This window comes from Drosophila santomea, chromosome 2L (genome assembly GCF_016746245.2).
Source record: "Drosophila santomea strain STO CAGO 1482 chromosome 2L, Prin_Dsan_1.1, whole genome shotgun sequence".
Lineage (NCBI taxonomy): Eukaryota > Metazoa > Arthropoda > Insecta > Diptera > Drosophilidae > Drosophila > Drosophila santomea.
Window position 1 is genome coordinate 4,417,517 of NC_053016.2, and position 21,103 is coordinate 4,438,619.

Below are 21,103 nucleotides of genomic sequence, written 5' to 3' on the forward strand. Positions count from 1 at the left end.
CAAAAATACCGGATGAACCTAATAAATTAAGCAAATAAGCGTTAACGTATATTGTCAAACTAAAGTTAAATTTGTGGAATGATTTTTTAAGATGTAATCGTATATAAGCTAGGGGAAGCGCTTTTTCAATAGGTTTTCCAGCTTTCTGATGCCCGTCTGGGAACTCCCATCGGCATTTTTATCTGCGCTTCCGGTAAAGCTACCCACGCTGAAGATAAAGGCTCGTTTGGGTGTTGAGGATGCTGCCGTTGTCGTTTCAGTTGGCACTGCCACGGTTTCGGTATCGTCAGTGGTTCCCGAAGTAGCCACTACTGCTTCTGCTCCTTGGCTCTCCTCCTCTCCAGTATTTGGTTCTATTAGGCCACTAACAGCCGCTGCAGAAGCCGTGTGCTTGAAAAGATCAATCAGTTGCAGTTGATCCACACGTTTGACCGCCTTCATATCCAGAATCTTTTGATACTCCGCAATCGTAATATCTGGCAGCAGCTTGAGCACTTGTTGGGTGAAGTGTGCCGGCGGCTGGACCGGCGTCATCACCACCTTGATGATCATCTCGGCCCGAGTCATGTCTTTGACCACAACTTTGGTGTAACTGGTGGGCGCTTTGCGGTTTACACTCGATCCCACAGAAGGCAGCTCTAATAGGGCCGTCTTCAGCGAATGGGTGTCCAACAGGAGTTGCTCGCAGCCTAGAACATTATTGGAACCATCCGAGAGGGTTAGTTTGCAGCGATAAAGCACGTTGATGAATTTCGGTATAAATGCGGCGACGAAGCGGTGGCAGAATTGGGTGAAATACTTTCGCGAACTAGCTAGCGTGTCCCTGATGGTAGGCACTGTCTGCTTAAAGTTGCCACACAGGCTGCTGATAAAGGCGCTCTGGTCGCCCACGTTGTTGATGTGTTGCCACTGCACCTTGGACATCGCCTGCAGCGAAGCTTCACAACCAGCCTCCAAGTCTTGAACCAAAAGTTGGATGCAGTTGGAAATGATACTATACAAGTTCAAAGGAATTAATACATTTTTAGTTCAAATGGAGTTATTTTTACTCACCGATGAAATACATCCTTTTCCTCGCTCATATCAATCTTGCTTACATATGCAGAAGTCACCTTTTCCTTTAGTTTATCCTCCAGCTGCTGGACAGTCTCCAAACAGTACTCACCCGTGGTCAAAACACAACAGATGCGCACAAGGTCATCTCTTGCAAATCGCTGCGTATCGCCCTCCTTGAGGAAATTGTGAAAAACCTGACCAGCGGCAGTGGATAGATTCTGCATGTCGCGTGTGAGTAACGAGACACTCTTACCGATGGAGCTGCTGGTGGTAGCTGGCACAAGCTTGGGTGTGCTGCCCTCGAGCACTTTCGAAGCATACTCCCGTAAATATTTCTTGAACACTAAAGCCAGATCGTACATTGGTTGTTCGTTGCTCAGTTGGTTGCACTGCACCATGCACTTCTTGTAAAAGACGAAAAGATCGCCGGAACTGGGGTACACGGTGGTCTTGGCCTCGGCGAACTTGTATGGTTCCCGAGACATCTCTACAAACTTGTCCATCAGCTCTGAAAGATTCCGGTCGATGCTGCGTATGTAGATGTCCAAATGTGTCTTAAAACATTGTCCGATTTGGTCGTGGAAAACGGTAATGGCCACAGGACCGTCCGTCGTTGTTGGCTCATTAAGCACTCTTGCTTTATCCGTGGGCTGTGCACCCAGTGTAACTCCCGTGAAGCGCTTGGAAAGCAGCTGTTCAAATGCCTGCGTCTTGTTGATGGCGAACAAAAGTAGTCTCACATCGATCTCGTTGGTGCGTTTGGCCATGATTTGTGCCAGCTGTTCGCGTGTCTGCCGGCAAAACTCCACAGTAATTCGTTCAGAGACTTCCCAGTCCAGTGGAAACACCGGTCCATACTTGTCCTCGAAGTCGAGCAGATGCCTCTTAAGCCAGGCATAACGTTTATCTATCTTGTCCAGCCAGGCAATATCCTGGTTCTCGTGAAACAGGTGCGTGTACTCCTCCAGCTGTTGTGCAATAAACCACTTGAGCAGCTCCTTCTTCACTTTGGGATCCAACACGGACATTACTTTACAAGCATCGGCCAGCTGGTTAAGTCCCAAACGGTGTTGGTTCTGTGCCGATGGCTTTGCTGAAAAGGCATCCTTGAAGTCCTCGGTGATTTGCTGCGCCAGTGTAACCTGTATCTTATCTACGCTCTGAGAGAGATTCTGAAAGCGAAAAACATGACATTTTATTAAATGATTTTATATGGAATCGAAACAAACCTTGATTTCTTCGATGTCGGAGAACTGCTGGAAGTGCTGGTTAACTTCGGTAATAGCCTGGAGGGGATTAAGGATTTCACCGTAGGATCGCCGCTCGATCAATTTGTTCAGACTATCGATTCCGCCGACCAGCATGTGTAAGTGATTCAGCGTGGTGATGGCAGCAGTTAGATTGCGCTTGGCGCAGTCCAGCTGCTTGATATCCCGGGTTATCTCCTTGACCATTTCCTCGGTGCGCTCCGCCCTGGTCTTCACGTCGATGATGTGGCTAAACAGGGAACTGATAACTTTTTGAGCCTCGCACAGTGCAAGCTGTCCATCCTGGCCGGTGTTCGTCTGGCCACGAACCACGGATCTGATGTTGTCGTCAATAAGGGACACCTCGCACTGCATCTTTTGGATGGTCTCATCAATCCCGGCCAGGGACTGCTCGTTGGGGAAGAGCTGGTTGATGTAGTCCACAGTGTTGAAGTCCGGCGCATCCATGGGATCGTCCGTTTTGAGAACCTTTTATGGAGATTCGTTGTGGGTTGGTAATTGCAAAGAACATATGTTCCACTGACTCACCTTGTCGATGACCTGCTTCACCTCCTTGGAGAAGTGTATCTTGTTGTTAGCAACCATCCTCTCTTCCGGCTCCACAGCTACCGCAGTCTCGCTCATATCGCTTTTTCCTTATTTACTTGTATAAAAAGCAATTGTTATTTTCTTCGTGGAAAACCAGGGATGCATTGATATCTTATCTTATAGCAGCTGCTGTTGAATTGCAATAGTGCTGTAAGGCGCTGTAAAGCGCATATCGATATAGAAACTAATCGGAATTTGAAATGCATCTCAAATTTAAAATTATTTTTTAATTTCCTTTAAGCTTTCCTATTCAATTGTGAGTCTAAACATATTTGTGAACATTTTAATAGGTTTAATGACTACAGGTTACATAAGCATCCAGCTAATAACTATATCTATTAATCTTGAATAAGCTCCAAAATGTTTCTTGACCGGAAAAATCACTGAGAAAACAGGGAGTTACTGTTTGGTCCGGAACTGGAGCCTGCCATGGATGCACTTAGCATGGAGGTGTCCCTTTGAGACGCGGTGGCCGTACGCTGGTAACGTGCTATGTGGTCCAGGGAATACGGCAGGATGGGTCGAACGCTGTGGATCTCCAACAGCGTGAGGTTGTCCAGTTTCGCGTATGTGCCCTCTCCCTTGATAAAGGCATCGATGGAAGTACGCAGCTTGGACTCGCGTATGTCAAAGATGTCCTTGATCACAGTGCGCAGCTCCTCGCAACGGGGAACGTCATCCGGAGCCGTGCTCATGACCAACTGGGCCACTACCATGTAGTGCTCGCAGGGCATTTTGGTGAAGAACCTACGGGCAGCCGGAGAATAAGATGTGCGTTCAATGGGTGTTCTCATATCATACGTACTTTGAGCGCTTTTCCTCCTCCTTGATTTCCTCCAAGATATCCATGTCCATCCATTCTGGAGGCACGATCCGGCACTTTTGCTGTTTGCGCAGATGCGTTGCCATCCACAGGGGCACGAATACGGGAAAACCGGCTCGAAAAGGCCCCACAGATCCGTAAATCAGGTGCAGAGGCTCGTTGGAGAAGTTCGGTATAATGCTGATCATGCATTTTTCGCCAATAAATTCAATAATTGAAGGATCCATAATTGCTATAAACAAAAAATAAACAAATGCGCGAACATACGGTCACTCGAGGGGTCAGTGATGGCACCAATCCGCTATCGATCTCGAGCTATCGTCCCAGTGGCATCAGCAGTCTGGCAGCCCGGCTCGGCAATCGACCGTTAATAACGGTGTTCTTTTCTTAGCAATCTGCTTGCATCACGAAGCTATCGCCTGCGGGCTCTGCGTCAATTTAATCACGTCAAACTATAGACTCATGCGACATAATAGCCATAGTTTGCCACTATAAATATGCCAACCGTAATTCGATGACCTTCGGTCGGGTTATCTCACCATCATTACCACTATCGCCGACCGGATCGGATCGGATCGCATCGCATTGCTGCACCGCTGCAACCAATGGAGCTGACTAATTTCTGCTCCCGATGCGAATCTGTTATTGCAGATTCCGTCTAAGGCGACGACAACTATCAAGAATCACGTAAAACGCCAGCCTAACGTCGTGATAAGCGCATGAATGCCAAACATGATCAAGTGTTCAAGTTCAGCAAAGTTTTCCGTTCTATAATATATATGCGGCCCGGGCGTAATCCCTTGCACCACTTTGCCCTAAAATCCGAGACTAAAATGCACTAGATAGCGTTATCGGTCTTGTATCTTTCCTGGTAAATAAAACTATATGCCCGGTTATGAACTCCAGGAATGGCGGTCACCACAAGGTTAGATTTGCATTAGCTGGAATCCTAACTGAGAAGATTTCAACTGCAATCTGCAGACAACTTCGATAGAGAAACGAAAATAGAAATACAAATCTTCTGTGTACAATTCGGATGTTCTTTATAAGGCGGAGTCCGAAGCGTAAACAACAGCATTGATTTGTTGACTTATCGCATTGAGAGACAACATCGATGGGGTGGGATGGGTGGTCAAGGGAAGGAGGAGGAGGCGGAGGATGAGACTGTGGTAGTCGTTGCCGTGAAATGTTCCCGAGCTGATAATACCAGGCACGGCCAGTTAATTCTAGAAAACTATCTGCGGTGGGTAAACTGTGGCACCGATAGTTCAGATCAGATCACCATGACATCTAACCCCATCAAGGATCACTTGGCTTCGACTTGGCCGGATCAGGCAGGATAGAGGCGTCAGGTATTCTCCTACGTCAGGTTTCGATTCTCCCACATCCGCTGGAGAAACGTAATCAGCGCGAGAGGAGCAGATGCCGGATGATTTTCTGATAAGCCGGAGAGTGGACTGTGGAACCCATGATGGAATGGGTGGAGGGGGTTGGCTGGCTGGCATTAATTTTTAGCAGAAAAGTGCGACTTGAGCGGCTAGTTGAATTAGTGCTTGTCTATTTTCGGCAGGGTACGGAGCTGCTGGCTCTCGCGACCATCGAAACCAACGTAACCAAATCGCCAATCTGCCAGGAAAAGTGCCTGCCATTTCCACGTCGAATTGCATCTGGGAGAAGCTTCGATAAGAAGGCACTGATAGACTTGGCTTCGGGCAGTCTTCAGTCTTTGGTCACCGCACCTCGATCTGAATTCGGCAACGGTCGCTCTCGCTTCGGAAGAACCAGTCCCATTGATAAGCCTGCATTTGAACTAGACGGTTGTCTAACCTCCACATCCGCGAAATTTCCCATTCGTTGTGGCCAAAAATTATGTGCTAAGCTTGACAGCAAGAGAAGATTCGTACAATTCTTCTATAGCTAATTTACCAAGAATCGCAATGCCCGACACGGAAATCATCGTTACCAATGCCGGGGAGCCCTCCACCAAGGCGAGTCTCATCGTGGTCTCCAATCGGTTGCCGTTTGTGCTGATCCGGAACCCGAAGACCGATGAGCTGGAGCGCAGGGCCAGGTGGGTACATTAGATCAAATGTTAGTGTTAAGTTAATAGCAGAAAACATGTCTTATGTAAGCCAGTTAAACAAATTTGAGTCCTAAGTAAATCTTTTTAAACGACAAAGTTTTGAAGAACTTAAAAAACTGTGATATAAGATTTAAAAAACAACAGTGAGCTCAATTTGGAAGTATAGAAATTTTTTAAAGCCTAGTTCTTAGAGAAAACATATACAATCAGCGCAAATTTCTGAGTTTAAGAAAATATTAACAAAATGTAGCCGAATTATTTTTAATCTAATAAGTCTAAGCTAATAGTAATTTAAGTGCATATTAAACAAAGGAAAGTTTTGAATAGTTATGTTCAAATAAATCGATCGGGTCGTAAGCTCAACGCTTATCAATTCTCCGAAATTGGACAGCGAAAGCTTGACCAGGCCAAATTTCCATGTTCTTCGCACTCCAGAAAAACCACAAGTAACCCAGTTCGATTCTCGAGCCCACAATTTGCATTGAAGATAAGCCGCCCGACCAAAATCTCCAGCTCTGTGCTCGATTCAATACTATGTGACATACCTATATGTCAGTTCATCTCGATCCACGCTAGCTTCTCAATCTTATCAGTGCAAAACATACAGATCGGGAGGGAGGCGAATCAAGATGTGCTGGACGAGGCGGAGTCTGGGCTCCGAGTTAGAAAACAAATTCAATAATAATGGCGAGCCTTATCAGCGAGGTTTGTTACTCGTTTTTGACCCTTTCGTGTGTCTGGTAAAAGGGTCAATACTAGAGGCGTTATGGCGACGCTGTTGTCGCCCTGTGAAGCCTGAACCTGACACTGAAATCGGGAGTCACGTGAATCCGATAGCATTGCGATGGAGCTCTGGCTACCCGACCTATGCCAGGAATGAGTTTCTTTTGGGCCTTCGCTCTTCCAGCCTGTCTCCGGGTTTGATGGCACGGAATGGGATGGACCGGAGCTGGGTCCAGCTTTTGTTTACAATCGCTTGCTTAATGGACATCTGCTTATCAGGCCCCGGGTGTCATGCACTCTGCACAAAATGGGCTGGGTCCTCACCAATACATTGCTGGGCTCCATTCCGACCAGTCCAGTAGCTTTGGGGCACATGATTACGTATTTTATAGGTTGAAGTATGAGATTAAAACGTTACATCACATGGTTTTTCTTCATACCATATGGTGCCGAGTAAGAGGCGTTGCTATAGGACATGAATCTCGTATCTTACTAAACTAAGAAATTCTATAGGAAGCCAGTCTTCCACTAACTTCAATAATAATGGTATATCTTTTGCCTTTCAGCGCCGGTGGCTTGGTGACTGCCGTGTGCCCGGTGGTGATCAAGGGCAGTGGTCTCTGGGTGGGCTGGTCGGGTATCCACTTGAAGGATCCCAACGAAGCCATTCCCGAGTCCAATCCCAACGATCAGACGCCGACCGCTGGCCTCAAGTCCGAGCAGGTGGTGTCCGTCAACATCGATTCGAAGATCTTCGACAGCTACTACAACGGATGCTGCAACAAGATCTTCTGGCCACTGTTCCACTCGATGCCGGGAAGAGCCAACTTCGGAGGCGAGCACTGGCACGACTATGTGACTGTCAACAAGCACTTCGCCGTGCGGACCATCGAGGCTCTGGAGAAGTGCCTGGCCAAAAACCAGGGTAGCGAGAAGAGCCCACCCATTGTCTGGATCCACGACTACCATCTCATGCTGGCCGCCAACTGGGTGCGCGAGCATGCCGAGGAGAAGAACTTGCCCTGCCGACTGGCCTTCTTCCTGCACATCCCGTTCCCGCCATGGGACATCTTCCGCCTGCTGCCCTGGTCCGATGAGCTTCTACAGGTGAGCTCAACAAGTACAATATTGAAAAGCAAGGACAAAGAACCACCATAAACTCTTCCTTCACTTATTTCTAGGGTATGTTAGGTTGTGACCTGGTAGGCTTCCATATTCAGGACTACTGCCTGAACTTCGTGGACTGTTGCCAGCGGAACCTAGGCTGCCGTGTGGACAGAAACAATCTCCTGGTGGAACATGGCGGGCGCACCGTGCGCGTCCGTCCGCTTCCCATTGGTATTCCCTACGAACGCTTTGTTAATCTGGCCACGACCGCGCCCAAGGTGCTGAAGACATCTAAGATGCAAATCATCCTTGGAGTGGACCGTCTGGACTACACAAAGGGCCTCGTCCATCGCCTGATGGCCTTCGAGGCGCTGCTGCTGAAGTATCCGCAGCACAAGGAGAAGGTGAGCCTGCTGCAGATCTCGGTGCCGTCGCGAACCGATGTAAAAGAGTACCGGGAGCTGAAGGAGGAGGTAGACCAGCTAGTGGGCCGCATCAACGGGCGCTTTACCACCGCCAACTGGGCGCCCATACGCTACATCTACGACTATGTTAGCCAAGACGAACTGGCTGCCTTGTACAGGGATGCGGCTGTTTGTCTGGTAACTCCGCTTCGTGATGGCATGAACCTGGTGGCCAAGGAGTTCGTGGCCTGCCAGATCAATGAGGTGCCCGGCGTGTTGGTCATCTCACCGTTCGCAGGAGCCGGAGAGATGATGCACGAGGCCCTGCTCTGCAATCCGTACGAGGTGAACGAGGCCGCCGAGGTGATCCACCGAGCACTGACTATGCCCGAGGACGAGCGTGTCCTTCGTATGGCACGTCTTCGCCGCCGGGAAGCCGAGTGCGATGTGAGCCATTGGATGCGTTGCTTCCTCAAGGCGGTGGGCGCTCTGGAGATGGATGATGTGGGCACCACTATCATGCAGCCTGTGTCTGTGGACGATTTCGATGACTACTTACTGAAGTGAGTGAATAACTGCATTTGAATTATAGGAAAAACCGAAATTATTCTGGTTATCCATCCCATAGATACATCGGCTATAACCACAAATTGGCTTTGCTGTTGGATTACGACGGCACCTTGGCGCCCATTGCCCCTCATCCTGATCTGGCCACGCTCTCGCCCGAGATTAAGAACGTACTATATAAGCTGTCCAACCACTCCGACGTCTATGTGGCCGTCATCTCAGGTCGCAACGTGGACAATGTGAAGAAGATGGTTGGCATCGAGGGCATCACCTATGCGGGCAACCACGGCTTGGAAATCCTTCATCCGGACGGCAGCAAGTTCGTACACCCCATGCCCATGGAGTACGAAAAGAAGGTCAGTGATCTGCTGAAGGCACTGCAGGATTCCGTTTGCCGTGACGGTGCTTGGGTAGAGAATAAGGGAGCGTTGCTAACGTTCCACTACCGAGAGACACCCAATCACCTGAGGGGAGCTATGGTGGACAAGGCGCGCTCCTTGATCGAGAAGTACGGCTTCAAGGCCACGGAGGCGCATTGCGCTCTGGAAGCTCGTCCGCCGGTGCAGTGGAATAAGGGTCGTGCCTCGATCTACATCCTGCGCACATCCTTCGGCGTGGACTGGAACGAACGCATCAAGATCATCTATGTGGGCGACGATCTAACAGACGAGGATGCCATGGTGGTATGTTATTTTTGAATGATTCCTTTTAGCTGGCTGGGATTATTATCCAAATTATTTATCTGCACAGGCTTTGAAGGGAATGGCGAGAACTTTCCGTGTGACATCATCAGATATTGTGAAGACCGCTGCGGACCACCGACTGCCTTCCACAGACTCCGTGTACACGCTGCTGAAATGGGTGGAAAGGCATTTCATGGGACGCAAGGCCCGCGCCAATTCGCTGACCTACAGGCCCACCAAGGGCGACGGGGTCCAGATGCAAATGTCCCTGGAGGTGGCCGCCTCGGCGAACAATCTGGAGGTGTGAGACCAGATATCCTTGCATACGTAGGCAACCTCGTAACTCAGATAACTTTTAAGATTTTAAGAATAAAGAAAACGGATTTGTAGCTTAAAGAAATGTACAATTGATTTCGGTTTTTTTTGGTTACGCTATGGAACGTGCACTGTTTTCTTTACGAACTAATCACTAACGAAACGTCATAAATTGGCCTAATTGTGGGAAAGTACCAACCACGAGATGATGAAGAAGAACAGAAAGATGGGGTACACCGCCAGTGGTTTCCTATGGGGAGGCTGGCTCTGACCCAGGAAAACAAAGGAAGCTAAACGGGTGGCAATTAGTGGGTGTTCTATCAAATGCACTCGATTCTCATACCGTAAGTGGCCCAGGCAAAGCCCATGGTGGTGGTCACAAAACGCAGAAAGAAGAGCAGCCGCGTTTGAGTGGCAAGCAGGATTACCCGGCACACAATCAGGGAAATGGCCACCGGCGTAAGGCAGTAGCCCAGCACGCAGACAGATTGGAAGAATGAGCTGTTGGGGACATTAAGAACATTATGATCAAACAGTTTGTAGAAAGCAATATAATAAGATGCTTACATATTGCCGCCCAGCAGCTTGGAGTTGAGTGTGACTACGGCCGCGCCTATCCAGACGATAACGAAAACCTGGGCGAACTCGGGTCCGTTGTCCGCCATGCTGTCGGCGGAGGAGGAGCCTTGTAGTATGGTGGCCATGAAGGTGCAAAGTACCAGTGGTCCCCAAAGGTCCCCTGAACAACGGATAAACACAATAAGAAATCTGCATACGAAAGCAGGAGAAAATAAGTTGATGACGTACAATCGCGTAGCAGGCTGGACTTTTCCTTGGGGTATAGGACGTGGTAGAACTTAATGCCGACGGCCCGAATATCCCTCAGCACTGTCTCGCTAATGGGCTCGTCCAGGGTGTTGTAATCCGGCACTCCGCTCGCGGACGTTGCAGTTGTGGTTCTTTTGCCCGGAATCGACATGTCGCCCTCCAAGGAAGGCGACGTGTTGACGTCCTCGAACATCTAGTGGAGGTGGCAGACATATCAGAGATCATATTTCTGAATTAAGCTCCTTACTCACATCTAGTTTGGAATCCATAGGTGTTATCTGCTATGTTTAATATATAAACGTTTACATCGACAAAAAATACGTAGTCCACAGTGTGACCGTGGCCTGCAAGCCGCTAATTACTCATCCACCGATAAGTGCTATCGATAACGTACAATGCCGCTGGCTTTAAAAATTATCTTTTTAAAAATTTCTTATAAAAGAACAAAAAGAAGGCTTAAAATGTTTAGGCCAGAGATGCTGATTAGTTTAATTTAAATTGCATTTTAAGAATTCAATATACTGTCGTATCTTTTTGAATTTCTGGCATTGCGCGCATAACTCTTAAATCTTAAGGGATTTCAGAAAACATATTAATTCTTTTAAAGTATGAAAGCCTAAACGATATCAGAACATGGATATGAATGCCGCCTTCCTTGCCTAACAATGTGAACGGATATTAGAGGGGAATGCGAATTCTTATGCTAGCCTCTTAGAATGGACAGCCCTGCTCTAGAGTGACCGTACTCGCCGCCGACGACTGTTGCGAACACTTGATCGCCGAACACAAACCTAAACAGACGCAAATTTACAAAACTATGCTGTAGATGGACGCGAATTCTTGAACTGCAGCCGCAGGAGCACGTCAAGGAAAATGGCAGCGAAGCGGGCGGAAAGTCCGGAGAAGCGGGCGAGTCCGGAGCACACGCAGCGTGGCCTTACCACAAAGGTAGCGCTGCGGCGTCTGCATGAGGAGATTGAGAAACGGGTGCAGCTGGAGCACGAGCGGCAATACGGAGCGGAGAGGTGAGGCAATCTATATCCGGTGGAATGTACTGATAATAGCCAATCCCTATCCTAGCTCCTATCGAAAATTGCGTGCGGCCTTTGTGAAGCGGTACGATAGCCCACTGGGTTGGCTTTCCATTGGGAGCAGTTTGCTGGCCAGTGGAGCCCTGCTCGCAACGGGAATGCTATGGCCCGCCTTGTGCCTGCTGGCCATCTTAACGCTTGACCTCTTTGTGGTGGTCCGGGAGAACAACCTGCGGCGCACGGAGATTTTTCGGAAGACGCGGCACGCGCTTTCGGAAATAAAACTAGCGGAGCAGCACTTCAGCGACGATTGGCAGCCATCCAACTATCCGCACCTAAGTAACCCCATGTCGCCCTGCGTTTCCCTGCAGTGGACCTACCGAGATGGAAAAATTATCAACTTGCCCTGGGCTTTGTTGGTGCGCGGGGATTACATTGTCCTACGACCGGGTCACATTTCACCGGGACCCTGTCACGAGCTGGAGACAAATAAATTCTTTGCCGCCAATGAAATATATGGAGCTGCTCCTCACGGAGATCCACCGGTTAAGCCTGTGGCGCGTCCTCCGTTGCCCGATCTCGTTTGCTGCTTGGAAAGCACACCCTACCTGGACAACCTTACCGTCTGCCTCAAAAACTCTCTGAAGCGACCGCCCACTATCTACAATCAGCAGCGCTATCTGGTAAGAAGATCTTTAAAAGAAATTGGAACCCGTCGCTATCTCTGTTTACGTTAACAGCTGGTCACCAAATACATACAGCAGTGGGGCTTCATTAGTGCCCTGGTTATCACGCTCATCTCGGGGCTTCTGCGCCTCCATGGCTACGGCCTGCCTACCGACGAGAAGCACAACTGGCGATTTGTGCTCGTGGAATCCTCTGCGGCGGCCATAGTTCCGCTTTTGCCGCTTATCTTTCCGCTCATGTGGATATCTATGAACCTGTGGGGAATTGCGCGGTTGCAGTGCTTCCTAAAGACGCCTCAGGCTGTCTTGGAAAAGAGTACAAGCAAATCATTTGAAGAGGACTTGGACACTCCCTCGTACAACTATCAGAATATGTCGATGCTTCGTTCCAGTGTGCTTCGGATCTGGATGCAGCTGTGGCGCGGTGACAGTGAACTCTTGCCGCGCTCAGCAAATCTAGTACAGGTGCTGGGCTCCATTTCGGCACTATGCTGTGTGGACAAGAAAGGTATCCTGTCATGGCCCAATCCTACCGCCGAAAAGGTATTCTTCCTGCACAACACAGACGAGGAGGCTCGCGAGGATGGAGCCGGTAGTCAGTCTTCTTCACAGAGCGAGAGCGACGACGTACCGGATGTGGATGAGGACCACAAGGAGCGCGGCATCGTGGCTGAAGTACTGGATCTCACGCACGACCAACACTGCCCCTTTCGGCTGGAGTTTGACGATCACGAATGGAAGGCACACATCAAGTCCTTGAAGCCACTGGGTGAAACCTGATTCTGAAGTTAGTTTTGTAAATTCTCTAACGCAATTAAATTTGTCTAGGTCTCGCCATTCTGCTAAATACCTGTTCTCCACTTACCCACGAGCACTACGCACAGTTCTGCGGTCATGTAACCGCGGTGGCTATGCTCGACAAAGATCTGGTACCCGTGACTAATCGGTATGCGTATGCACTCATTGAGTCCAGTAAAAGCTTTTTGCATGGGTACGTAGTTCATTGCCATACTCATCGTTAGTTTATGTCTAACCAGTCATATATATGGTCGATCGCATCGACCGCAAAACTACAACTTATATAGTCTAATGATTTTCTCCAAAATGGTATTGAATACCATTGCATCCAAAGCCAGCCCGATCAAATTAGTCTTTTCTTTGGGTATTTTTGATTTTTGTATCCAATTGGACGATTTCCCCACAAAACAAACACAAGAGATTGGTAAAGATTTAAAAATTACAAGCGTAAGAAAAAGTATTTTTGATTTCCAGTAATTTGCTATTCCCTCTTAATCGTTTTGCTCTATAATTTCCCATATCATTCAAACTTCAAAACTAATAGCAATGTGGACATATAAACCTTGTATTTGTGTATTATTCTACCTCTATTAATTTGTTTGTACTCGTAAATCGATCTCCTTCGCCTCCCCGCCCCATCCCCATTGGCATGCTATTTTAAGTAACAGACATTTAAGAACGCTTAAATATAGTCACCCCATTCCCGCCGCCGCCCAATCCGCCGACCTCCGCCCGCCACGCTTGCCTGCATGCTCACGCACCACCGACGCATCCAGCGGTAGTTGGAACCAGTTCTAATCGGTTGTTCTCTATAAACAGACGCTGCCTCTGCGAGCTGGCCAAGCAGATTGGATTCACCGACCATGCTACGGATCGCTTCGCGCTGGAGGGTCAATTGGCCAGCTATCGACATTTGGTAAGTCTCGGAAACGTTGTAACATAGCAAACTGCAGTTACTTAAAATAATCTATTCATTGCAGCAACCTGATGTTGTGCGAAGGGACATTCGTTTTGCCAGACAGCTACAGCTGTCCTCCAAGGTGAAGGTTCCATTCCCGCACTCATTGTCTGTGGTAATGCGTGAGAATCCAGGCGGCTATTTGTCGCTATTCACACAGGGAACAGCAGACATTATCCTGGACTGCTGCGATGACTTTTGGGACGGCATTGATCTGCGGCCCCTGTCAGCCCAGGATCGCAAGCGTGCATTGGACTTTTACCAGCGCAGCGCGTTGACCTCCTATTGCACAGCCTTCGCCTATCGCCCTCTGAGGCACGGCATTCATGGAGCACTTAGCGGCCCTCAACGGAGTGGAGGTGACTGCTTGTATCTGGAGCTACCGCCGGAGTCGAAGCTGCGCATGCAGCACGTGGACAAGAATCACTGCGACTTCCAGGGCGGACATCACGTCAAGCTGAGCCACAGCATTAGCACGGACTCATTGTTATTTTCGGAAAGCAAGGACGAGGAGTGTAACGATGTGGAGGGCTGTTTCGAGATGCAGTGCCATCAGGTGTTTATCGGCATGGTGACAATGCAGTACCAGGCACAGAACGATATCGTACGGCTAGTTGAGCATCTCGAACAGGCCTGCATTCGCTTTGTCCACTTTAGCAAAGAAAACGAACTGCGCTCTCGTGTCTTCTCTGAGAAGATGGGTCTAGAGTCCGGATGGAACTGCCACATCTCGCTGCTAAGCGAACCAGAGCCGGACAGTGAGAAGGAGCGGACAAGTGCCAAGCCCAAGGAGTTCCCGGAAAATATTGGTAAACCCCAAGCCACCACCTCAACCACTGCCACCACCACAACAACAGACCATGAGAACCATCATCCCAGTGCCAAAGTCATGTACATATCGCCCCCCGCACCCGCACCTGCCACCGCATCTGTATCCGAATCCATATCCGCAGCTAAAACCACTGAAATTGTAGGTGACGGCCCAGAAATTAGTTATCTCTTAGGACCGCCAACCAATCTGGAGTCGTCAAAGAACCTCAGCTCTTCAGCTCCTGGTGCAATTTCCAATCCGGATGAGTGCAATCCACTTCATGCCCTCAATGGTGAGGAATCCCATTCCCCTGATAGCGTGGACAGTAAGGAGAGCTCTCAGGATAGCTGCACAAAGAATAACCCACCAGGAGATTCTGAGTTGGAGGCGGAACCCGAAACAAATAAGCACAAGCAGCGCCATTCGATGGACTCCGCCATGGACGAAAACTGCCGTTCCTTAAGCACTCTCACTGAAAGCACAGATCAGAGTGCACCCATCAACTTCGATATGTCCAATAGGGCAAAGCTGCCAAGAGGCATTGAAAACATTCGGCCGCATTTGGAACAGGTTGACAACGTCCCACTGCAAGTCTCTCTTTTTACGGACTGCTCAGCGGAAGCCACGCGTCAGATGCTGGACATCATGCAATCCTACGGCGAGATCGTTGTCTGCCTTGGAAGTTCGGCCAGTAATGCCAATGCCGACATTTTCTTGCAGGCCGATTGCAGTATAGCCGTGGAGCCATTGTATCCGCAAGTTTGTCAGGATGTGGACGCGTATACGGAAGCTAATATCCAAAACAACAAACTGTTGTGGCAGCGGCATTCTGGCAAGTCGAAGGGCCATGATGATGAGGAGCTTCTGGAGGGCGGCCTTCAGGGATGCGCCATGCAGTCGCCAGCTTACACCATATCCCCACTGTATTTAAGCCGACTGCTCAACTCTCTGCCCTGTTCAATTGCCGTTTGCCGCGACGACCCGCTTTCGCTGGTGGCCATAATTGAGCTGTCACGTCGCTTCTCTCTCGGTCTGTGGAACTGCATCCAGTACTGGGCATGCTGCGCAGGCTCTATCTCCATTCTGAATGTGCTGTGCGCGTGCCTCTCGCAGCCACCGCTTATAACCCCGCTGCTCGGCATTTATCTGATGTGTGTGCCGGTGCCGCTAATAGCCATTTCGCTAGCCCACATCGATGTGGACCCCAAAATCATGAATCGGGCGACAAGCAAAAAGCAGACGGACTATGATTCTCGCGCCTTTGCCTTTGTCATGTGGTGCTACGGCTGCAAGTTTATCGTTCTGGTCGTGTCTTTGGTAAGTTGTGTTGGCTATAAACGTTAGGAGGAAATAAATGTGTTGATCAATATTCATTTTAGCTTGTTTCCTATTGGATGCTTTTGCCAAACACCCAATTGAATCCCACTCCACCCGTATTGGAAATCGACAACGATGACGACCCGGAGTTTTATCAATTTCTGTACATCGCCCGAAGCTCTGCCTTGCTGGGGATAATCCTACACTTTGGTAAATTAACTTACCAAACTTTAAAAAAAAAAACCTGACCATAATTCGATCATTTCAGTTTTCATTTCTGTCACCTTTGTGCATCGTGACCATGCGCTCTGGCAGCGCAATCCATTTACCAATCATATTTGGGCTTTAACATGTTTCTTGTTAGTCCTCTTCCACGGTATTATTTGTTTTGTGCAACTGCTTCTGGAGGATATCTGGGTTCAGCTGCCCAACCAGTGGGTGGCCTTGCTGATCTTATTTGGTGGCAGCTTGCTGAGTATGCTTGTCAGCGAGCTGGCAAAGTTCCAGGAGAACAAGTAGGTGACAGCTGACCATTGTGGTAATCCTCTACTAATTGTATTCCACGTTAATTTTAGGGTTAACGCGCGCTATCAGCGTCGAGCGCGTCTTGACTTTGGTACCAAGTTGGGCATGAATTCGCCCTTCTAAGAATCACGGCTATGACTTACCACGCAAAAAGACGCCAAGGCTGTATATAACACCACCACTCGACATACGTTTTACTACTTTTCCGATTCTGACCACCAGTCTGGGTATCCATAGACGAAGTGGTTTCTGTCAGCATTTGTTCAAACTGTTTTTAGGTTCAACATCGTTATTTTAGCCACTAATACGTACTTAGACATGTTTATTTTAGTTTGTGACACCCCCATCGAGTAACGACCACACATTTGTTATTCTTGTTTCTAAAACGGTTTGTTTCGAGTTCCTTGTTTCAATGAGAAAAACCTTTGTGTACTAACATGTAAAAGACTTGCAATTATTGTATGAAATATATGTATGGTTAAACTGAAGTCCCATCTTTAAACAAGTAAAAGTTGCAGGCATTTTCAATAATTCAATTGGGAAAGTGGCATGCCTAGAACTGGTTCTCCGCAGATACCTCAATATTCAGATGATAACTACGAGGGGCAACAGAATATAGCACGCCTGAATAGGTGCTAATCCGAAGAGGCACGCTGCAGCAAGTGCCTCAGTTACTGACCCACATCCGTGGTCAGGAAGTTGACAGATATTTTTGTCTTAATTTTTCAGAAAATTTTGTTTGATTTGGGTAACGCGTGTTATTAATCCTGATTTGGAATTATTTGTACTTGTCATTCACGTGTTTAAATAAGCTATTAGAATAATGAATTATATATTTTAGTCGCTAAGTAGAAGTAATATTTACATAGGTAACTAACATGCATGTGGTACCTCTAAAATCAAATATTTTAAATATATTACGAAATTGCACCAACTATTTCTATGGTTTTTTAAGTTAAATCTGAAAAATAACAATGGGCATATATATACTCTAATGTTTCATGAACATTCGAAAATTTTACTAATTAGTTGCAAAATTGGAGCCACATGCCCAGTACCACATGAGGTATTCAACGTATAGCCACGGATTCCACTCTAGTTACACTCCACATGCACAAATCCCAAGCAGCCGGGAGCACATAACGGAAGATGCCATCAGAAATGTGGAGTAACAAACAATTAGCACCTGCGATGTCGACGAAATGAAAGTGCTGTTCTGCCCGTTCAGATCGCTGGTATATAGATCACTTCTAGTAGCACCTTCTGCCCGGAATCTGGGTCATGAAAAAACGAAATCACGAACTTGCCCAAACGGAGTCGAATAAAACCAATGGTCAGCCCAGTGCTCCGTTGTATTCGAAAATTTCTCGCGACTCGGTGCGGTGGTGTTATTTTCGAGCTCCGGCGGATATGAGGACAGTATAGCCCCCAAGGATACTTAGTGATAGTGCACAAAAATAATTATACGTATAAAGTGTACCGAGGTAAAACGATATATATATAAAAGTTCACACTATGCGGTTAGAAGGCGCCAACTGGGCGCTGGTGGTGTGTCTCAGTCTAATCCTTGGATACGGACAGGTCCAAGCCTACTCTCAGGTTTTGGTCAGCGGCACTGGTGCAGCAAACGATCAGGGACCACGCATTTTTAAAGCTCTTAATACGGATTTGATATTTCCGAGGACGTAAGTTTAAAGAGTTTACGAATCGCCGATCAAGTTTCCTGACATTTCCTGCCCGCGCAGCTTCAACTCCAGTGACAATGTGGTATCCACCACTGCAGCTCCAGCGATTACATCCACAACCACTTCAAATCCACCACCCATTCCCTACAACCATCAAACCGAGGGAACAACAAGCTCCTCGGTATTCGTTACCCCCTTAGTTGCCACGGATGCTGAGAAAGTCGGTGATCCTGCTCCTTACCCTGAACCTGCTCCTGTATCCGAGGAGCAACCAGAGCCAGTCATAGAAGGAGCCTCCACAGGACGTGCCGTGGACTACAAGACCGCGTATCCCTTTGGCCAACTGATAACTCCTTTGCTGCGGAGCGGCAAGCCGCAGCAGTATAACTCCCGACCCTCGAAAACACGTATTTATCCGCAAGGTATACCATCCTACTACTCTTCATCGTCACGAAATCCATACCGCTATCAAACTTCAAGGCCCAGCTATAAGAAAGGTATCATCATGCCATCAATAGAGTATTCAAATCATACCAACACCCCAATTTTCTAACTCATATTTTTATAATTATTTATATTTGCCTTTCCTACCTTAGGATTTAGTGACCGCTTTGCTCCTGGCGAGGGGACCGCTGCAGGCTTGTTTAAGGGTCACAACCATGATCACAGCCACGACCACAGTCACGACCATAGTCACGATCATAGTCACGATCATTCCCATGGACAAGATGGCAAGGTGGCCGCCGGCTCCAATTCGGTTAACTCCTATGTTGCACCAGGCGATACGTACTCCTTTCCACCGTTGAACACAAAGTATCCATCACCGTCACAGGATCCCAAGGCTGCACTGCCCTCGGATACCGTGACAAGTTACTTGCCACCCGCATCTGGAGGACTGAGCAATGCTGGATATTCATATCCGGGACCTTCCTTTAGTGGTTACAAGTATCCCGGTCCAGTTCCCAATAGCAATGCCGACAAGGATACGGCGGCCAGTATGGCGAGTGCTTCTCCACCGGCTGATGATGACCCCGGCAATGATGATACAATCGGAACACTGCCCGCTAGTGCCCAGGACAACCTTCCTTCCAAGGATCAGGACGGCATGGGTGCAGGCGGTGCTGCTCCTGCAGATGCCATGGATATGGGATCTCCAACTGATGGTGGAGATAGCGGTGGGGGTGGCGTTGGCGGCGGAGATGGGGACACAGGCGGTCTGCCATCGTTGCACAATGATGGTTCAGGTCCCGACGACGATCACAAATACGATCCCCATATGGAGTACGCCACACCACCGCCCGGTTGGCTAGAATCTCACCCAGAATCTGTGGCTCCCAAGCCGGATGATCACGATCACGACCATGCCCCTGATCATGATCACGTGCACGATCACCACCACGATCACTATCCGACTCACTTTGACTACCAGCCCTCGTACCCGGATGATTCATATCCGGATGTTATTTACGATGATCATCCGCACCACCACCACCATGTCCACCACCCACCGCCTCCTCCTCCACCGCCACCACCACCACCGCCACCACCACCGCCGACGGAACCACCACCACCTCCTCCACCGCCACCAGAGCCACGTGTGAAGAAGTACAGCTACTTCTACATTGGCCGTAAGCTCTGGTACATCCCGCTTTACTTCACCGTGTGGTTCAGTTTCTACATCCTGTGGCTGATCATCAAGTCCATCGGTCGCCACAAGGTGAACCTGCCCAATCACTACGTCTCGCGGCGTAGTGCTCCCGATCCATTCACGGAGCAAGGACGGGACGAATATATCAACGAGATGACGGTTAAGGTGCTGGAACACATAGATAGCTTTAAGCAGAAATACTTGAACTGATAAGGACGCTACTAATTACTTAATGGCTATTAAAAACTTAATTTACGATCTGGCACTGTTTTTATTGGGAAACATATTTTGAATTTGCGTTAGGAACGTGGTTCCGTTTCCGCTGGCTGCTGTTATCGATAAGTAATCGATGTTTAATAAAACACATGCTATCGTTGTTTGTCCATCTCTAATTCGTGAGACTTTGTTTATGTTTTAATTTTTCTGCGGTAACTTGAAATAGAAAACACGCCAGGATGTCGTATATGCTCCCACATTTGCACAATGGCTGGCAGGTGGACCAGGCCATTCTCTCCGAGGAGGATCGCGTAGTTGTGAGTAATCGGAGCCGGGTCAAAAAGATACTGCTCCGTGGAGCACCACTTGGTCGCCCATCAGACATAAGTAACCAGTACTGTTTTCCTTATAGGTAATACGCTTTGGTCACGATTGGGACCCTGCCTGCATGAAAATGGATGAGGTCATGTACAGCATTGCCGAGAAGGTGAAGAACTTCGCTGTCATCTATTTGGTGGACATCACCGAGGTGCCGGACTTCAACAAGATGTACGAGTTATACGATCCCTGCACGGTGATGTTCTTCTTCCGCAACAAGCACATCATGATCGATTTGGGCACGGGCAACAACAACAAGATCAACTGGCCACTGGAGGACAAGCAGGAGATGATCGACATCGTGGAAACAGTGTACCGAGGTGCTCGTAAGGGCCGGGGTCTGGTGGTCTCGCCCAAGGACTACTCCACCAAGTACAGATACTAAGGTGGGACGCGTATTCCGTCTACTTAGTTTAATGTATCCCATTTAGGCGTAACAAATTGATGATCCAAATAGAAGCGGCTGTCTCTTGGCAACTTGTGTATATGTATTTTCTTCTGGTTTATTTTTCACTTGTCACATTTCTCATTAATATCGCTAACATGTACATCAATTTCTTTGTTTTTTATATATAACATTTAACTAAGTTTGTTCTTTAATAGCT

The 21,103-nt window shown here is 48.3% G+C and overlaps 7 protein-coding genes across 10 annotated transcripts; 4 read left to right on the forward strand and 3 right to left on the reverse strand.

Moving 5' to 3' along the window:
* Positions 1-22: 22 nt before the first annotated feature.
* On the reverse strand, positions 23-3,027 carry LOC120444104 (vacuolar protein sorting-associated protein 53 homolog). The gene is made up of 4 exons (XM_039623632.1): positions 2,853-3,027; positions 2,286-2,792; positions 1,054-2,228; positions 23-994 (listed from the first exon to the last, which is right to left on the reverse strand). The coding sequence occupies exons 1-4, from the start codon at positions 2,946-2,948 to the stop codon at positions 109-111; spliced, it is 2,664 nt and encodes an 887-aa protein (XP_039479566.1). The 5' UTR covers positions 2,949-3,027; the 3' UTR covers positions 23-108.
* A 154-nt stretch (positions 3,028-3,181) lies between these two features.
* On the reverse strand, positions 3,182-4,344 carry LOC120444107 (probable DNA replication complex GINS protein PSF2). Its single transcript, XM_039623636.1, has 2 exons — positions 3,718-4,344; positions 3,182-3,659 (listed from the first exon to the last, which is right to left on the reverse strand). The coding sequence occupies exons 1-2, from the start codon at positions 3,960-3,962 to the stop codon at positions 3,293-3,295; spliced, it is 612 nt and encodes a 203-aa protein (XP_039479570.1). The 5' UTR covers positions 3,963-4,344; the 3' UTR covers positions 3,182-3,292.
* A 937-nt stretch (positions 4,345-5,281) lies between these two features.
* LOC120449507 (alpha,alpha-trehalose-phosphate synthase [UDP-forming]) lies at positions 5,282-9,706 on the forward strand. Its single transcript, XM_039632012.1, has 5 exons — positions 5,282-5,806; positions 7,108-7,648; positions 7,723-8,615; positions 8,681-9,302; positions 9,370-9,706. Exons 1-5 carry the CDS (start codon positions 5,673-5,675, stop codon positions 9,607-9,609), a joined length of 2,430 nt encoding a protein of 809 aa, XP_039487946.1. The 5' UTR covers positions 5,282-5,672; the 3' UTR covers positions 9,610-9,706.
* Positions 9,686-10,807, reverse strand: LOC120449516 (protein YIPF6). Its single transcript, XM_039632025.1, has 5 exons — positions 10,697-10,807; positions 10,425-10,638; positions 10,185-10,356; positions 9,961-10,118; positions 9,686-9,907 (listed from the first exon to the last, which is right to left on the reverse strand). The coding sequence occupies exons 1-5, from the start codon at positions 10,712-10,714 to the stop codon at positions 9,795-9,797; spliced, it is 675 nt and encodes a 224-aa protein (XP_039487959.1). The 5' UTR covers positions 10,715-10,807; the 3' UTR covers positions 9,686-9,794.
* A 381-nt stretch (positions 10,808-11,188) lies between these two features.
* Positions 11,189-17,059, forward strand: LOC120448486 (transmembrane protein 94). Of its 3 annotated transcripts, XM_039630534.2 has the most exons (10): positions 11,189-11,470; positions 11,526-12,159; positions 12,217-12,931; positions 12,991-13,153; positions 13,780-13,876; positions 13,941-14,727; positions 14,893-16,046; positions 16,109-16,256; positions 16,315-16,561; positions 16,622-17,059. In XM_039630534.2, exons 1-10 carry the CDS (start codon positions 11,319-11,321, stop codon positions 16,692-16,694), a joined length of 4,170 nt encoding a protein of 1,389 aa, XP_039486468.1. In that variant the 5' UTR covers positions 11,189-11,318; the 3' UTR covers positions 16,695-17,059. The 3 variants fall into 3 exon arrangements, with proteins under 3 accessions (XP_039486468.1, XP_039486453.1, XP_039486460.1); XM_039630519.2 differs by having other exon boundaries at positions 13,941-16,046; XM_039630526.2 differs by having other exon boundaries at positions 12,991-13,108; positions 13,941-16,046.
* Positions 17,060-18,015: 956 nt separating this feature from the next.
* On the forward strand, positions 18,016-20,123 carry LOC120454506 (extensin). Of its 2 annotated transcripts, none has more exons than XM_039639863.1 (3): positions 18,016-18,256; positions 18,317-18,753; positions 18,853-20,123. In XM_039639863.1, the coding sequence occupies exons 1-3, from the start codon at positions 18,087-18,089 to the stop codon at positions 20,112-20,114; spliced, it is 1,869 nt and encodes a 622-aa protein (XP_039495797.1). In that variant the 5' UTR covers positions 18,016-18,086; the 3' UTR covers positions 20,115-20,123. The 2 variants fall into 2 exon arrangements, with proteins under 2 accessions (XP_039495797.1, XP_039495806.1); XM_039639872.1 differs by having other exon boundaries at positions 18,317-18,678.
* A 153-nt stretch (positions 20,124-20,276) lies between these two features.
* Positions 20,277-20,989, forward strand: LOC120450296 (thioredoxin-like protein 4A). Its single transcript, XM_039633235.1, has 2 exons — positions 20,277-20,437; positions 20,533-20,989. Exons 1-2 carry the CDS (start codon positions 20,360-20,362, stop codon positions 20,881-20,883), a joined length of 429 nt encoding a protein of 142 aa, XP_039489169.1. The 5' UTR covers positions 20,277-20,359; the 3' UTR covers positions 20,884-20,989.
* Positions 20,990-21,103: the final 114 nt, after the last annotated feature.

Coding starts and splice junctions, on each gene's coding strand:
- LOC120448486 (XM_039630519.2), top strand. CDS start 11,319: ATGGCAGCGAAGCGGGCGGAAAGTCCGGAGAAGCGGGCGAGTCCGGAG. Junction 13,877..13,940: donor TGGCCAGCTATCGACATTTG/GTAAGTCTCGGA, acceptor TATTCATTGCAG/CAACCTGATGTTGTGCGAAG. Junction 16,047..16,108: donor TCGTTCTGGTCGTGTCTTTG/GTAAGTTGTGTT, acceptor TATTCATTTTAG/CTTGTTTCCTATTGGATGCT.
- LOC120449507 (XM_039632012.1), top strand. CDS start 5,673: ATGCCCGACACGGAAATCATCGTTACCAATGCCGGGGAGCCCTCCACC. Junction 5,807..7,107: donor GAGCTGGAGCGCAGGGCCAG/GTGGGTACATTA, acceptor TTTGCCTTTCAG/CGCCGGTGGCTTGGTGACTG. Junction 7,649..7,722: donor GGTCCGATGAGCTTCTACAG/GTGAGCTCAACA, acceptor ACTTATTTCTAG/GGTATGTTAGGTTGTGACCT.
- LOC120444104 (XM_039623632.1), bottom strand. CDS start 2,948: ATGAGCGAGACTGCGGTAGCTGTGGAGCCGGAAGAGAGGATGGTTGCT. Junction 2,229..2,285: donor CCGACATCGAAGAAATCAAG/GTTTGTTTCGAT, acceptor TTTCGCTTTCAG/AATCTCTCTCAGAGCGTAGA. Junction 995..1,053: donor GAAAAGGATGTATTTCATCG/GTGAGTAAAAAT, acceptor GAACTTGTATAG/TATCATTTCCAACTGCATCC.
- LOC120454506 (XM_039639863.1), top strand. CDS start 18,087: ATGCGGTTAGAAGGCGCCAACTGGGCGCTGGTGGTGTGTCTCAGTCTA. Junction 18,257..18,316: donor GATTTGATATTTCCGAGGAC/GTAAGTTTAAAG, acceptor CTGCCCGCGCAG/CTTCAACTCCAGTGACAATG. Junction 18,754..18,852: donor AAGGCCCAGCTATAAGAAAG/GTATCATCATGC, acceptor TTCCTACCTTAG/GATTTAGTGACCGCTTTGCT.
- LOC120450296 (XM_039633235.1), top strand. CDS start 20,360: ATGTCGTATATGCTCCCACATTTGCACAATGGCTGGCAGGTGGACCAG. Junction 20,438..20,532: donor CCGAGGAGGATCGCGTAGTT/GTGAGTAATCGG, acceptor TTTTCCTTATAG/GTAATACGCTTTGGTCACGA.
- LOC120444107 (XM_039623636.1), bottom strand. CDS start 3,962: ATGGATCCTTCAATTATTGAATTTATTGGCGAAAAATGCATGATCAGC. Junction 3,660..3,717: donor GAGGAGGAAAAGCGCTCAAA/GTACGTATGATA, acceptor GGCTGCCCGTAG/GTTCTTCACCAAAATGCCCT.
- LOC120449516 (XM_039632025.1), bottom strand. Junction 10,357..10,424: donor GTCCAGCCTGCTACGCGATT/GTACGTCATCAA, acceptor TCCGTTGTTCAG/GGGACCTTTGGGGACCACTG. Junction 10,119..10,184: donor AAGCTGCTGGGCGGCAATAT/GTAAGCATCTTA, acceptor TGTCCCCAACAG/CTCATTCTTCCAATCTGTCT.